General features: G+C 36.2%; 1 protein-coding gene across 50 annotated transcripts in view; it reads right to left on the bottom strand.

Moving 5' to 3' along the window:
• KIAA0825 overlaps positions 1-16,216 on the bottom strand; it is a 372,314-nt gene that overhangs the window by 184,732 nt on the left and 171,366 nt on the right. For 34 of the 50 annotated variants that reach the window (XR_011425683.1, XR_011425685.1, XR_011425684.1 and 31 more), the window contains 3 exons: positions 9,623-10,031; positions 5,562-5,721; positions 1,358-1,516 (listed from right to left, as the gene is read on the bottom strand). Coding sequence is in view for 31 of the 50 variants with exons in the window: in XM_023617995.2 (XP_023473763.1) it covers positions 1,358-1,516; positions 5,562-5,721; positions 9,623-10,031 (728 nt within the window). In the remaining 19 variants the exon portion in view is untranslated. Of the gene's footprint in view, positions 1-402; positions 663-1,357; positions 1,517-5,561; positions 5,722-9,622; positions 10,032-16,216 lie in introns of those variants that run through there. The other 16 variants (XR_011425670.1, XR_011425680.1, XR_011425675.1 and 13 more) reach the window with 2 other exon arrangements.

Below are 16,216 nucleotides of genomic sequence, written 5' to 3'. Positions count from 1 at the left end.
GTGATATTAATGTTATCTTTTTGGTCAAAAAAATGCTTTAAAGGGGAAATTATAAAGATCTGTAAGTGTAAATAGCATAAATGATTCTTTTTTCTCATTTAATAGAAAATTTCACAACAGAGTAAGGAGAAAAATTACTGTGAAAGATAATCTCATAATTCAGAACTGAATAAAACATGCCATTTATTTAAATGAAGTGAGGATAATTTAACAGCTACAATGATTATTTATGGTTGGAAGCAATCTAATGCACAACACAGGAAAGCAGCCAATAAACTCAAACTTATACAATATATTTGGTTTTAAAGTATTATGGATGCTTATACTCCTTAAAACTAAATAGTTTGGATAATAAGAGACCAGGCCGATGTTTAAAATCCAACAAGAACTATGCCCTGTCACCTGCTGATTAATGGAGCACTACAATTCTGTCATAGAGCAGGAGAATTCTGCCCCGGGTTGTCAGCATTTGAAGGTCTTATTCTACTGCAGTATTGATGAATGTAGACTAGGGCTGTAACAGGCATGGTAAAAATATTATCTGCATCCCGAATTAGGCCATTGTTTTAATTCTTATTTTCGTCAGAGCTCTAGGTCAAGCCATCCTTCTCTTCTGCCCTGTTAGTTCAAGTAGTCTGTCAAGAGGCTTGTGGGAAAAGCCACTAAAGGAACGAACAAAGCAAAAGCAACTTTAGATTTCAAATACTTTGGAAAAAGATCTTTTTAACATAACTACTGAAACATGCAGCTCAAACAATGCCATAATCTGACATTTAAAAATGTGTGGTGTTTATCACATTGACTTTATTCCAAATATCCTGACTTTAAGATCATCAGCAAATTCATTTAAAATTCAGGAATGTGTTTAGGGTTGTAAAAAAGTAAATTTGCCTCATGCCACTTAAAATAGGAGCTCAATGCTCTATTTATAATTAATTTTAAGCTATTTTATAATTTACCTGATAAATTAGATAAATTCATAAAGATTGCAAGGTGTTTTGTGAGTGTCTGCATTGAAGAATGGGGGCAGCAAGGGAGGTGAGTATGTTTTGAAATGCCTGGGTTTTCAGGCCTTCCGTAGACACAGCTGAACAGATGTTCCCTCTGCCCACAGTGAGCTGACCTGGTCAAAAGTTACATTTTACAGACCAAACATATGAATCAGTTTGACAAATAGAAAGAAGATAAAATAACTTTTTCAAAGTCAATTTGTGCGGACCATGCCAATAAATACAAGGCCTTTTGCTTCTTAGCAAAAAAGCTTATGAGTCAATATTCAAACAAAAAGCGTTTTTTTTCTAACTTGTGTAAAGAAACCAAACATTTTAATTAAGTTTACCATTTAATTTCCACATACCTGATCTAGCATGTTTTCACTAAATGCCTTGTACACATGGAAAGGGTTAAAGGCAGAAGGCTGATCTTCCACACTCTTCAAGGTCGGCTTTAAAGGTCGGATGGGTAATGGCTTTTCCTCTGAACCATTCATAGAAAACAGCTGTTCTTTTAAGTATTCCTTCAAGGGAAAAAAATTACAAGTCGTGATGGTGGGAAGCATATATTCTCTCTAAAAATAAACTGATCAATATCCAAATCTACCCTTTCAGCACATTTGCTAGATTACAGTGTATTACTTGCCTCGGGACAGAATACATTTTCAGAAGAAACACAGCAGAGGACCAATCAGCATTGCAATAAACCCATCACAAACAGGTTCACCTAATATATAGCACAGATTAGAAAACCGTTTAGCAGATTCTCACATAATAAATGTATGCTTGATCTATCAGAATCTTTTTAATAGGCATTGTCTTGTCATTGGCTCATGTATTAACATGTCTGGTTACCAAAACTTAACTCAGGTGTATGGTTACTTAAAGTACAAGGTTGCTCATTCATTCATTAAGTGCAGTTGCTACCTACTCCACGCTCAGCAGAGTGCTAAGGACTCTGATATTTCACTGCAAGCAATCTTACTCTATGTAGAATTAATTATAATGCAAGTTCCTAAACTCTATTTCTATGCCGTGGTCTGAAAAATATCAAGGTTCAACAGAAGCTCAAAATACGTAATTCAAATCCAACAGCCAGCGGCAGCCTAAGCAGAAAAGCCAATCTACTTACTGCGTTCTACCTCATTTTTCATCCATAAATAAACAAGGAGAACAATCCTAATCTATTTTATAGGACTCTTTCTGGAAGACAACAAATTAAAGTGACTTAAAGTTTTCCATAAACTAGCAAATGCTTGCTATTAATAAGCAAGTCCTTTAATAAATAAAATAATACAAATCTTCTGATCTTTAGTATGTCACAATATAATTTTTTCTTCAAGATTAGGGTTAGGACTAGTTTCAGAATGTTAGAACTGAAAAGGACTTCAGAGGTCATACTCAAAGTCTGCGCATAGACCAGCCTAATCAGCCTCACGTGGAGGCTTGTTCGAAAAGCAGAATCTCAGGCCCCGCCCAATCAGAATCTGACAGTGAACAAGAATTTTCAGGAGACCGGCAGGCACAGCAAAGTTTGAGAAACTAGCTCACACCACATTCGACGGTTGGCTCTGAAATGTCAGGGGACAAGCCTGAGGTCACATGGGGGTGAGTGGTAGAGTCTGGGCAAGAAGCCACATCTGTGGTCTCAGTTCACTGTGCTTTTCGCAGTGCCTCAACAGCTTCATGAACAGAGAATGCTCACTATAACGGCGGAAGGCAAAAATGCCAGATCCTAAAACCCTAAAAAGCTAAGGCCCCACTACTTAATTAGAGTCATTTCTTAAATTTGCTCTTTGTGGACCATAGCTCTTTAGAAAGATTGACTCTGTAACTTCTGACACACACACACAGACTCTTACTAAATATTATTAGATATTGATAAAGCCGTCAGAAAAATATTTTATGCCTAGATTTAGATTTTTAAACAGGAAAAACCATTTTACCATGATGATTTGTGAAAGTAAAATTTAAAGAATAAATAAATAATGCACATTAGAAAACTGCTCTGTTTTGGCCAATAACACTCTTTCTCAACTGATTTCCCCTTACATTGCTATATTTTGGGGTTTTTGGTTCCACAATTCAAAAAAGAGAAAGTGCTCTGCTGCAAGTTGTGAACACAATGGTGTTTTCTCCTTTGTTAATTCTCTGACCTCTGCCATATTGTCACTTGTCACTACCCCTTCTTAAAAGCCTCAGATTTTCCGTGGCATCACTTTAACCAGATTTACTGCTAGCCTGGTATATTTCTTTAGAAGAAATATGTTGTTTGAACACCCTTTCTTGAACAGCCTCCCTGTGCAGTTACATCAAAGCTTATTTCTCTACCCATCGTTTTTCTATTTCCCTCCACTGAAGAGCTAACCACCACGCGTGTTGAAAACCACCAAATCTCTAGTCAAGTCCTCATTCACCTGTGTTCATGGCCAGGCTCTTCAACTACCAGTTGGACTTTTATGCTCAGACATCTTATCTTTATCTCAAAGACAAACATTTTAAACCTCATTTTCTCTCATAAATTCACTCTCTCTCAATGCAGACCCACTCTTCCCCTGACCCAGGCCTGTTTCCGTAAATGCTTCGGTATTTATATTACATTTTTGAGTAATATTTAGCAGCACACCTGAAAGTGCTTGACTCATAGTACAATGCATCAAATGAACAAACATCACAACGCAATTCCACCTACAGCATAACGATGCCTCACAGTATAAAAGCAGCCATAAGCATTATCCTAGTTGAGTAGTCACCCTTGTATTGTTGTTGGAATTTACTGCTGCGTCGTTTTAGTAGTGACAAAGCCAAGTTCTCACTACTTTCTCTGGTTGGATCGTCTTACATTTCACCTCTTGTAGCAATGCTTCTCACTCAGCACAATAAACTGCCAAGTTCTTAGCTCTACATCCCATCTGACAGACATTGCCATAAAAGGAAGTACACTCAGTTGTAACAAAAGAAAAGACATAACTTTGAACTTAAGTGATCAAAAGGTGGTGGTGCCCCAGCGAAGACTCTTACATACATCAGATCTCATAGCATACCTGTTCACAACCACTGGCCCAGAGTTCCACAGGTTCATGAGGGGAAAACAGCCTTTGGATTTCCTTACACAGGTGGCTGACAGCCAATAGCCATCCAACTTAATTTTTGTTGATCTTGCTTATTGGTGAATACTGATCTTTTTTGTGTTATGGACCTTCTAAAAATAGACCTCTTCTATCAGTTTGGCAATCTATACCAGCCCTTACTGTCCTCAGAACTATTGTAATGGCACTTTACTAAGGATCAGCAGGCAATCCTATGCAGCATCTGTTCCTCAGTAGTCACCGCAACTACTTTGGCTATTCTGGGTGGCCAGGTGGACATACCAAGGAAGACCATGATGTCACAATGGTGGTCTTTCAGTTAGCCAAGGCCATGAGTTCCTGAATTCCCCAAATAGAAACCCCAAGCAAGCTAGAGGGATCATTGGCAGGAGTGAATACGTTGTGTTACTTTTTAACAGGTCAAATTAAGCTCTAGTGCCTTAAGGTCAGGGTTATTTCTCTTAGCTACAAATTCCTCATATCCTTCTCAGGTGATCATTGAATGCACTGATATGTCACCTGTTTATTGACTGGTTGATTAGCTCTAGGAAGACCAGGAAACAAGATTTACTTGATGTAACTTTCAGATAGATAACAGTGGGGAGAACATTTATATATATGAGTTATAAAATGCTGTGCTAGAATTTAATTCTTTCCTTGGAAATTTATTGCTTTTAAGGCCTACCTCATCGAGATAAAACACTATATCTTCACATTATTCATATTATACAGTTTCCACTGTTCAAAAAAAAGCATGCATGTGTTTGCAGATATAAACACAATTCTAATTCACATAAGATGTCACATTCCAATTCAAGTATGTATTATCTGAAATTAAACAGACTTGTATTAACAAACTTGTATTGTTTCAAGTAAATAACTGTTACCTGCTCTTCACATTTTTGCTAAAATAGCCAGAAACATGCAAGGTCAGAGCCTTAATCCAGCCAAGAGGTGGACGAGAATGACATTGGTTCTAACCAGTGTCCCCGCATTAATGCATTTTCTTGGGTTAATCTAGTTGCTCCCAAATATGGTTCAATATTCTTCTGAGCTTTTCTCATTACGTAAGAAATCTCCAACTTCACCAAGATGAGCATGACGTCTACAGAAGAAAAGCTACATCTCTCTTCAGAAAATTTTTCATTTCACAAACACCAGATTTTAACATCAGCTTAACAGTCACAAACACACAATTCCCAAACTACACCTCTAGTCTATACAATTCAGAGCTGAACTGAGTTTATGAGCCGTGTTATAGTTTAAATCATACAAATAAAACCTACATTGTTTCGGTGAAGCTTTTGCTGTACAAATGCAGAACAGCCGGGTCTGAATAGATTCTATTAATAATGCAATATTGAGTTTGGTATTGACTTTAAGAAGTATTATCACCTCCTTGACTAACCCTTAGCTGCCAGCAGACGCTGCCTCAGGCCAGTACACACCTAATTGCTCGGTAAAAAGGCCGTTTCCCTACCTCATTGAGCCGCATGATGTGATAAATTTGCCTCAGGTACTCGCTGCCACCTGGTTTGTGGCAGATATCCAGGACCATCATGTTTATTTTCTGCTCAGTCAGTTCAAGAGCAATATCTCCTTCTTCTAAGGCTGTGCTTTTCTCTATTGTCATAAATGCACTAAACACAAAGAGAGCATATAACTATCAGTGGTGAAGAATTGTAAAGATGGAAAATAATCAAAGAGATTGAGTGCGGAGAGTCGACGTAAATCTCATATTCAAAGCTCCCATAAAGACTTCGCTCAGAGAGGCAAGCCTTCCCAAACCACTGCAGCGCCTATAAACAGCGCCTGAGAACTAAGCACCTGAAAGCATTTTTAAAAATTGAATTGTTTCTTTTAAAACATTTCTTTATTGCATTTATATTCCTATCTATAAAACATTTTCCCATTACTGCAATTGTTGAAATTGCTACAATCATGGGATGAAAACAAAACATTTCTTTTTAAGAATGTGTAAGAAATAATTTGTATTTTCTCTTTGAGGACAAAAAGTATCTTTGATGCCAGAAATAGCTTTGGTATTCTGTCTTTTGTAGAGTCCTCTTTACACCTGTCTTAGAACACATTAAAGACTAAAGTGTCAAAGGGGGAGCCTATTATGCTAAGTATAGGCTGGGTGCTTCCTGGCCCTGTGTTACCACTGGGGATTTTAAATTGGCCTTCTCACACTTGTTGCCTTTTAAAAACATACGCCCCTCTCCTGTTTCTTTCCAGTAACAGATACTTAGCAAAAGTCACTATCCCGATTATTCTTCCAGGAAAAGGGCCTATTATCACCACATCAGGAATGTGCAAGTTATATTTGTGAAAATTTCTTTTATAAGAACTCATATGATTTTTATTGATTTTACATATTATTTACATAGTAATAATGGATGACAAAATTTTTTTTAAAAATCTCAAACTATACCAGTGCAAAGAAAAAATCATGATACTCATCTTACATCATATATATTCTACACTAATTTCCTTATTACAACTGCTATTAGGATCATGCTAGGTTTTGCAATCTAAGTATTCTTAAGAAAACGCATGGGTTTCCACTGTTTCTCAGACTAAATGAAATTTACTGTGGTGTAATCAGCTATATACTGCAGTTCATTACAGAGATTTTGCCATGATTATAAAATTAGTTCTGCTAAGAGTCAGTGCCGCTGACCTGAAGACTGAACCAAATGATACCCAGCTGCTGGACATTAACTTTCATATTGCTTCCACATGTAGCTTCAAAACATCCTTCTTTTAAAAAAAACTTTGCAATCATATAAGCCTTGCTAAAAAATAAAGCAAATTCTTCTCTTAGAGATATTCATTAGCCAGAGTAAATCTTTAGGGACAAAAAAGACCTTGTTGTAATAGAAAGTTTGTAAATATCTTTTTGAAGCTTCATACAGGTTGCAAGCAAAATTTCGTGAGGTATTGTAGAAGCTGACATTGAAAAAGTTGAGACCCTCTGACAAAAGAGTGTCTCAGTGTCAGCCCCTGAATTGTATCCTTTCCTGTCCATCACTGTGCAGGTGAAGCAAATGATTGGATTCAGTCAATGCTATGATTAATGAGTTCCTCTCTGGATTTGGGACTGCCTATCAATCATGTCATTAGGGAGAATGTGCCCTGAAAGAGGCAGACCTTAGCCAAGGAATAACTACATTAATCTTAATCTGTATATGCACCCAGCCAGCCAAGTCAGGGTCACCATGATGAAAAACAATAATCTTCAACTCGACAAATTACTTTGCAAAGATAGGCATTTCTTTACTTTTTGGGCTGTGTGTTCTCCAGAATCTAAGTTGACTGTTTACAGCTTGAGTGTTACTACAAAGTGAAGGTTATTTTAATGAATAGTAATGCTCTCAGGCAGTATGCAAGACAAGGAATGCTTACAGCTGCCACCTCTCCACAGCAGTTATTTTCACAATTTCCATAAAATCAAACTTAAATCTGGATGCAAGTGAAAGAAATCTAGCTAAATGATATGTAGTTCCAAGATAATCTTCATGGGGAATTAATGTTTCATTTATCTCAACAGAAGAACTATTTTAGTTTAAATGATTACATTCTCATACTTTAAAAAAATCAGGGTAAAACCAAGGCAACCCTCCACCTACATACAGACATCATGGTTTAAATTACATTTTTCTCATGGTATAGATAGATCTATGAACTAAATGATCATCAATTTGTGAGAAATGCATAGAGGTGGAAGTTCTCTAGTCTATCAGACAGCCAACTTGAAATCAAAGCCAAGAAGAAACATTCCTGTAGCACCCAAATCCTGTAAGAGATTTTATTCAGAATCTTTGAGGGCTGGAAAACACTTTTAAAAATCAGCAGTTCATTTTGGATGCTTGTTCCAACAGATAGCTAATCAGCCAAATATTAGCTAGAAAACTCCCTATATAGGAGACACCAGATGTGTTGGTTCTGTTTAGAAAACAACTCCAACTTTTAAATTTTAAAAACTTTTAAAGGAAAAATTTTACTTATAGATTCCTGTATGCAGTCCCAGGTATATTACTGAGACATTACTTTAAACTGATCTTATTGATAGACTCCTAAATCAGCAGCATCATAAATTTAACTTTGTAACTATAATCACATCTACTATTTCTACTCTCCTTTTTTCTCTCCCTTTTATGACCACTGCCATGGATAATGACATCTGGCCTTAATCTTTTAGTCATTGGATTAAAGCCTGTAAATTGGTATCGAATGCAAATGTAAAGATTAAGAAGGTCACTGTCAATGTTACTAAGCATTTGCCTGACAGCTATTGTTATTCCTACCCATAGGATGCCCCAGAAGTAAATTTCTAGAAGTCAGTATGACAAGACCAGGAAAATCATGATTACCTATATTTCTCCATTTGGATTAACATAAAGTCTCACAGATTAATATAAACCAGTAAAGAGTATTGGTTATAATACTAACCAGTGAGTGCAACGTATTTTAGTAAAGTTTATAAATAACGAATGCTTACTAGTTATAAACTCGATGCTAAGAACTTTATGAAAGTTATTTTATTTTTCAAAACAACTCTATCAGCTTGCCTTCATAGCTGAAAATGAGGCTTTGAGAGATTCCATAACTCGCACAAGACGGCCCACTTATGAGGGATTTGTATTTCTCCATCTGATTCCAAAGGCTAAGCTCTTTACCTCTACGTGTGGTAGGAAAAGCAATAACTTTTAGTCATTTCCGGCAGAAAGTTATAATTGTATCTGCTAGCAAGATGAATATATTTTAAAAGAATGGGGGACAGTGTGTGAGAGTGCAAAAAGACAAAAGGGCTGGTTTAACGATCTTTGGACTATATGAACCATCACTCCTTTATCAATATCATGCAATTCTATACTGAAGACTAATTTTAAGACAGAAGGACTCTATGTACATACTTAAATTCATTAGGGACCCCTAAAAATCTTTGCAATACCACAAATCACTTAGCTCTTGGTGACAAACCTATGAGAAGGCTGACATTTTCGTACAGAAACAGCTGGGTGTGTTTATAGCTTGAGTGTGATATGCCCCAGTTGCCCTCTGGGATTCTTACATTACCAGATGAAAAATGTGTACCTTTTTGACAATCAGGTACACAGAAAGCAATAAAAGGCCTTTTATATCCATTAATTCCTTCTTAATTTAATCTCCATGCCCAATCCATTTACAAAATGCTCCAGGCTATCCACCAGATACCAGTTTGCACACTGAAAAGCAGTGAAACCAAATTCTCCTGGGTTTAACTACCACCCTTTTCATCAGAAACCTTAAGATGGTGACTAAACAAGTATAATGTTCCAGTGTATCAATGGGGTTCAGATTTTAATAGGACAAGGAACGTCTAACGATCCAGTTTTTAATGGAATACTTATCTTTCACTATATTCATCAAAGTTCCCTTGAAGTTAGCACAATGACCATTGCTGCCTATCTGACAATATTCTGTTGTTGTTTATTGGTGATTTTGTTATTGTGAATATATTTGATGAAATTCAGTGAAAAAAAAACATCGCTTTACCTTTCAGTGCTCAATTTTCTTGCTTTCAATAATTGGCGCTCAATCCAGTTGGGTTTTTGCTGCTCAATGCTCTGTCTGACCTTTTGGGTCATATGATTAGGGCTACTTCTCTGCTCTCCCATGATGCTTTCCAAACACACACAGATGAAACTGAGTTTCTCTTTACTCCATCTGTCAAGGGAGGCACCTGTTAAAAGTTCCACAGTGTTTCCATCCTCAAATATCCGACATATAATTACAATCAAGTTCCAGACAAGCAGGCCAGCTTTCTTCAATTCAACAAAGTTTTTTGACATTTTTCTCTCAGACAGAAAAAAGAAGTATTTAATTGGGGGAGGCAAACATGCAATCACTGTAGGTAACTCGCTGATTACAATAGATACCGCCTGAGCAGCGAGCCTGGTGCAGCCTGGGGAAGAAAAGACAGAAAAGGGATGATTAATATTAGCATTTTTTGCGTTCCATCACTGTGTTGTTTTGAGCATTGTGTGGGGATGTCTAATTTTTGTGGAGAAAATTGTTGAGAAGAGCAAGTGCTTGACATATTCTGACAGAGCTGTACTGGGGTCCCCTGTAGTATTGCCTAAAATTCCCCAAATCCTGAACTTACTTTTTGCCTTCCACAAATGAATATTACAAAAATTCAGAATTTTACTGATACTTTTATCTGTTAAGACTGCAGGTTTAAATGGCCCAGATGTGCTCTAATCAACATATGCAAAGGCACTCCTGCCGGATCTCTGTGTGGCCTTTGATACTTCCCTTAAGGCTTTCGCCTCCTCCCTTGGAATCCATGACAGAATCATTCCAGCTCTTGTCAGGACTGGCTCCTCTTCTTTTAGTTCACAGCCCAAAAGGCATCTCCTCAGAAAGCCCCCTTCACCAACCCATCTAAAGCAGCCCCTTCACAACCTTCCCATTCCAGGCCCCCGTCCCTCCCTCTCATCAGACCCCATTTTGTTGCCTTATTACAGAACTTACCATCACCTAATAATTATCTCCTTTATTTGTCCAGTATCTGTCACCCTCCACTAGAATATAAGCTCCATGAAGGCACTGCTGTGTCCCCAGCACTTAGTGCCTCATATATAAGAGTAGTTCAATAAATATTTGTTGAATAAATGAGTCAACAAACTGTTTCATGGTTAGTTCTATTACTCTTCTTTGCTTCCAGGCTGGCTCCCATGCTAGTTCCATGTCCCATGTTAGTTCCATCTCAACTAATACCTTGTAAATATGAGTATTTGCTAAGAAGTCCTTGGTCTATTTGACTGATGATTCTAGATACTTTCCCTTGCTTCGTGTTATTTCATTCAAGGATTTACTAATTTTCCTTCTCTAGATCAAGGTTTCTGAACTTTGGCATGTGGATTTTAAGATGTTTTAGCAGCATCTCTGGCCTACACACACTAGATGCCAGTAGCATCCTCCTCATTTGTGACAACCAAAAATGTCTCCAAGCATTGCCAAATGCCCCCTGGGGGCAAAATCTTCCCTGGTTGAGAACCACTCATCTAGACGATTCCAGAATCTTCAACCTTGGCCTTTTTCCAGGGTAGCAATCCTACAACTTCAGCGACCTGTTGGGCATTCCACTTCTCTGTCCTAGTCATCATTAACTCAATATAACTAAAATCAAATTAGTTGTTTTCCTCCCAAACTGGCTTGGCCCTCCTAACTCTTTCCCTGACCCCCATTTTTCTTCTTTTCTTCTTTCCTTCCTTCCTTTTAAATCTTTTAAATATTCCTGTTGATTCTTCATACCAGACCAGGGACCACACTGACAAATCTTCCTAACCCCTCTTCTCTGACATCCAGTTTTGCCTCACTGTGACCATGCCTACCAACCCATTCAAGCTCTTCCTCACAAATGGTACCTGGACTACTGTAGTACTCTCCTCAACTCATCTCCCTGCTCCATACTATGCCCAGCCCCTCCTCTGCACTGTAAAGCCAAATTCATGTACTTTGAATTTTATTATCTAATTTCTCTGCTACAATTGTTTTAGCTGTTTTCCACTGTTATGAGATCAGTTTCCAGAGTGTTGCTGTCAAAACGTTCCATGGTCCAGCCTTAGCCAGTTTCTGTGAACTATCTTTGTTTTATCCTCTTTGCTTTTAGGTTTCTGAATATCTCATTATTCTCACAATGAATGCCCTCTCTCTTCATGGGTCACACATATTCTTCAACTCTTGGTTCAAAGTCCTCTCCTCCTGTGAATTTATTTGTACATATTATCGATATGACTATTTTGGTAATTAGGTCCATAATGTGCCATGTTGTGTCATCTTTTGTATCATCATCTATTATTGTTCTTGTTATATTGTTATTTATGTCTTCAGGAGTTGTCTTTACAACGAAACTAAAAGCTCCTCATGAGCATGGAAAAACATCTCTTTGCTCCTTGAGTATCCCACAAAGCCTGCCACGGTGTTTTAATCCACTGTGTACATAACTGAATTTGAACATTGGAACTGAGTGAGAAGTTAAAAGAAGGTAGCTTTGAGTTCTTCAGTAAAACATTCTTTACTGTTTTTACTGAACAAAAATAATAAAACAATGCGAAAGATTTTTCAGTATATTTGTGACATTTAAAGAAGTTACTCTGTTCTAAAAAAGTACAAAGCTCTTGGAAACGTGTCTAGTTTAGCGACTCCTCAGAAATTTACGACAACTTAAGAATCATTTTCAAAATTAACTGGAGCTGTCTTTGTAAGTTTGTAAAGATTGGGTCCAATATATATTTGAATGGTCTCATAAGACTACTGTATTAAACAAAATAATAAATGTGAAAGTACCTAGTTTGGTACTTGGTAAAAAACAGTTCCTCAATAAATGTTTATTTTTATTCAAATGATATGTTTCAGTGAGGCTTAAAATATAGATAAAGCAAATTTAAAAACTCCTTTGTGACCACTCTTCTCTGTGTTCTTAAATTATTTTAATATTTTATTGTTCTTTATGTGTTTGTGTTTCATACTCCCTATTCTACTGTCAAGTTTTTGGCTTAAAAGATTATATCTTACATTCTGTTTATCTTAGAGGGCTTAACTGCAGATACTAGGTAAATATTTGACAATGCAAGTAGATATCAAGTAAAGATGACCAATTCTCTTCACACCTGCACTTCTACTGAGATTTTATACAATCTGAGGACTCCAGGTACTCAAATCCCCAACGACTTCATTAAAGCTTAAGGCAAATTCCAATCAGAACCTTTAGGCTGATGACAAATTAATAAATCTATTTGACTAATCACAGGAGTTCTGAGGCAGCGATGATGTTAACGACACACCAGAGAGGGGCCTTTTAAGAATGCCACACGCTCATTTTTCAGTCTTTACTTAAATAAGTTGACTTCTATCTAAGCCATATACATGTAATATATTCTAAGAGCCATTCCAGTTGCAGAGCTGATAAAATGTGAAAAAAATGTATGTCTTAGAATGAATGCAATGTGATATGTATATTTACGTATTTATCATTTCTTCCTTCCTATGCATGTACTACTGACTGTAATAATATATTTTGTGGACTATAAAACAGGCAAAAAGAAAATTTACAATGAATGAGGCAAAGACAAAATAATGTCTTAAACTTAGTTTTAAAATTTTGTTTATTAATGGTATAAAATGTCAATAATAATTTATTGAGTGAGGATAATGTGATTTAATATGCTTTATGATTTTTAAAATCTGGGCTTAATACCTTGTGATACAGCGATTCAAAGGTCAGTTTCTAAGTTCAGTTTGTTTCAGTAGTCAGTTTTAATGGCTGTCATAGGTGAAAAAGCCACTACATGAGCACACATGGATCCACGTGGAACAAGTGTGTCAGTAACTGTGCTGGAGAATCAAGGTACTTGTTTTTCAATCTCAGCCACCAAACAGGCAAAGGCTATTGTTGAAATTTGACTAATACATACTTATCATCTGTGATGTCAATTAGTTGTTCTTGCAAACACTTTGAAAAATATTTCATTTTTGTATTTTTAAGAAAAATGTTCATGAATCATTGAAACTCTTACTTGGAATATTCTAAATCATTTTAGAAAACTCTAAGTTCTTAAGTGTGCAGCCCATGATATTTTTATGGGTGATACTGGGTTTTATAAAACTAATATTTCTGGGTTTTATAAAACAAACTACCTTAATGACTTCTGATAGCACTGTGTGTCTTTCTGTCATCAATTTCTTCCTCAACAATCTGCATGTGAACTATGCCATGAATATATTGTCCTTGCAGTGCCACCTCTGGTTCCTTTCCAGAATCCATTGTAGTTAAAACAATTACTCCAATGGTTTTCCCATAAAGCATTCTTTGTATTTAAAAAGTAATTTAATGTTAAGAAAATATATTCTCTGATATATCTTTCATTTAATTGTTGTCAAAGAAACAAAACAACTGGTTCTTTGTGTATCTGCTCTTTGAAACATAAGGGAGCAAATACGTAAGCTGAGCTTTACCAGAAGCATCTGAACTTTCATTCAACTCTTTGGTAAATCTCCTACACTGTGTAATTTATTATAATGTTTATTTCTTTAAATCTTCAGTGTTTTCTATGTAACAGTATTTGTTGGCAAAGAAATGCATTTTAGTTTGTCACCTTAGTGTTTTCCATGTTCTGTCATTTTCACTGTGTCAGGAAGGAAAAATGTTCCCTTAAGCTAGTGACTATTTGTCTTTTAATAAGTTAGAATCCTCAAAAGAAAGCCTCTAAACATTTATCATTATTTAGATAAATTCTGCAGAGTACTAGATTAAATATCACTTAACTTAAAACATTGTTGAAAATGATTTCAGAGGTTTGTGTTCATGTTTGGGATGAAATCTTTTGCTAATCAAGATGACTTCAAACTATCTTGAGCTAATATCTCACAGCATAATACTCACTCAGGAGGGATTCACATTGAACAATAATGTATGGAAAGCCATAGTTCAAATGGTTTTCCAACACATTTCCTTTTTTCATTCTTTTTATTTTTGGCCAAATCTGATCAGATCCTCAGTGTTTTACCTTAGACCGTGGCTGAGAAAGAGCTCCTGCTGGGAAGAGGAAGAAGCATGAGCCTTTTCACCTTGCCATTGTTTGTTCTTCCTCACGTTCCCAGTATTACTTTTAAAGTGCAGTTGGTCTGTTTATTTACAGGAATATATTAATGCCACTTATGTGTTTTGTAATGATTAATTTTGTTAAAACTAGATTCTGAAATACAAACGACAACATTACTTCATTACTGGATGCTGAAAGCTAAAGAAGGAATGAGGTTACCCTGTCCATCCCCTCCCCAATGACATTGTCCCCAACACACGACCGGCTCACTCACAGACCAAGGGAGGGTTCAAATGACAATCTCCATATGAAACTTTAGTAAAGTTTAATTTCTTTCTTTCTTCTCTCACACCAAAGAATTGCCTTATACTTCCCCTGAGGTGTTTGCATCCATTTCGAAACAGTTATACTAGTCTTCAAGCACCAGGAGGAGATACCTTATTTATAGTTTACCTCAAACCCAGTGCCTGGTATGTAGTAGTGGTTCACTTAGTAAATATCTATTGAATGAATAAGAGATCAATGTCTGGCATGTAAACATTATCTGTCTTGTATACTGTAGTGAAAATAAAGGTTGAGCACTGTCAGTCTAAAAGAGGCAGAAATGAAGAACAATGGTAATTCTCCTATTGTCATATCCACCTGAAATGCACAAAATGCTTTATAAAGACATTTTCCTCAGTCACTGTCTTTTATATCTTTATGTGATTTGGCACTCCTTATGTTTGTCTATTGTAGAAGTGTTGTGCTTCTACTCTTCGTGATAATTTTATGAAGAATATTATTTAGTAAGGAAAATCACAAGAACTGGTATCTATAAAGTAAGAATTTTTTGGAACCAGAGGCTCTTTGAAATGTTATGGAAGAATTCCAAAATGCTTGTAGAAAGCAAAATTGTTCATGAATAGAACAACTTGAAAACCACAAGCAAAATAGTGCTACTCATATGACATGATATTTTAACTATAGATCATGCCTTTTCAATTGCTCAAAATCTATGAAATATCCAAAAGCTAGGATGAAGGAGAGATGCTAACAACTCAGACAAGGGAGAACTTAAGCAATGAAAGGCTGACATTTCCAATTTCAATTAAATGGCTTTACTAGACTCAAAGGCAGTTTAATAGGGCTTGGACAGAATTAAAGCATTACTATGAAAGGTCACAGATAGATAATTGATTTGGGTTTGTAATATAAGGTCGCCGGATAAGAGCCACATTATTTAGGATCTCCATAGAGAAGAATGAAAGAAAGGCTAGTCTCTTCAATTGACTTCAGTGGGTTCAGCTTGAGTATTTTACTGCTGAAAGTTTCCTTAGAGTTAGAGAAAAAATATTCTTTCCTAAAGATTACTATAAAAGGGAAAAGTATTATTTTAAAAACCCTAAAGAAGATTCATGAACATAGATATATAATACACATTCAAAGGAATCTTGTGAAATTCTCGGAAAAGTAGAAACATCTAGGTAGAAAGAAACCACGTAAGAAGAGAGGAACTGATTAATAAAATAAATGATTAATGTAGGTAAATGATGGTTCT

Source organism: Equus caballus, chromosome 14 (genome assembly GCF_041296265.1).
Source record: "Equus caballus isolate H_3958 breed thoroughbred chromosome 14, TB-T2T, whole genome shotgun sequence".
Taxonomy (NCBI): domain Eukaryota; kingdom Metazoa; phylum Chordata; class Mammalia; order Perissodactyla; family Equidae; genus Equus; species Equus caballus.
This window is presented reverse-complemented; position numbering and strand designations above follow the sequence as displayed.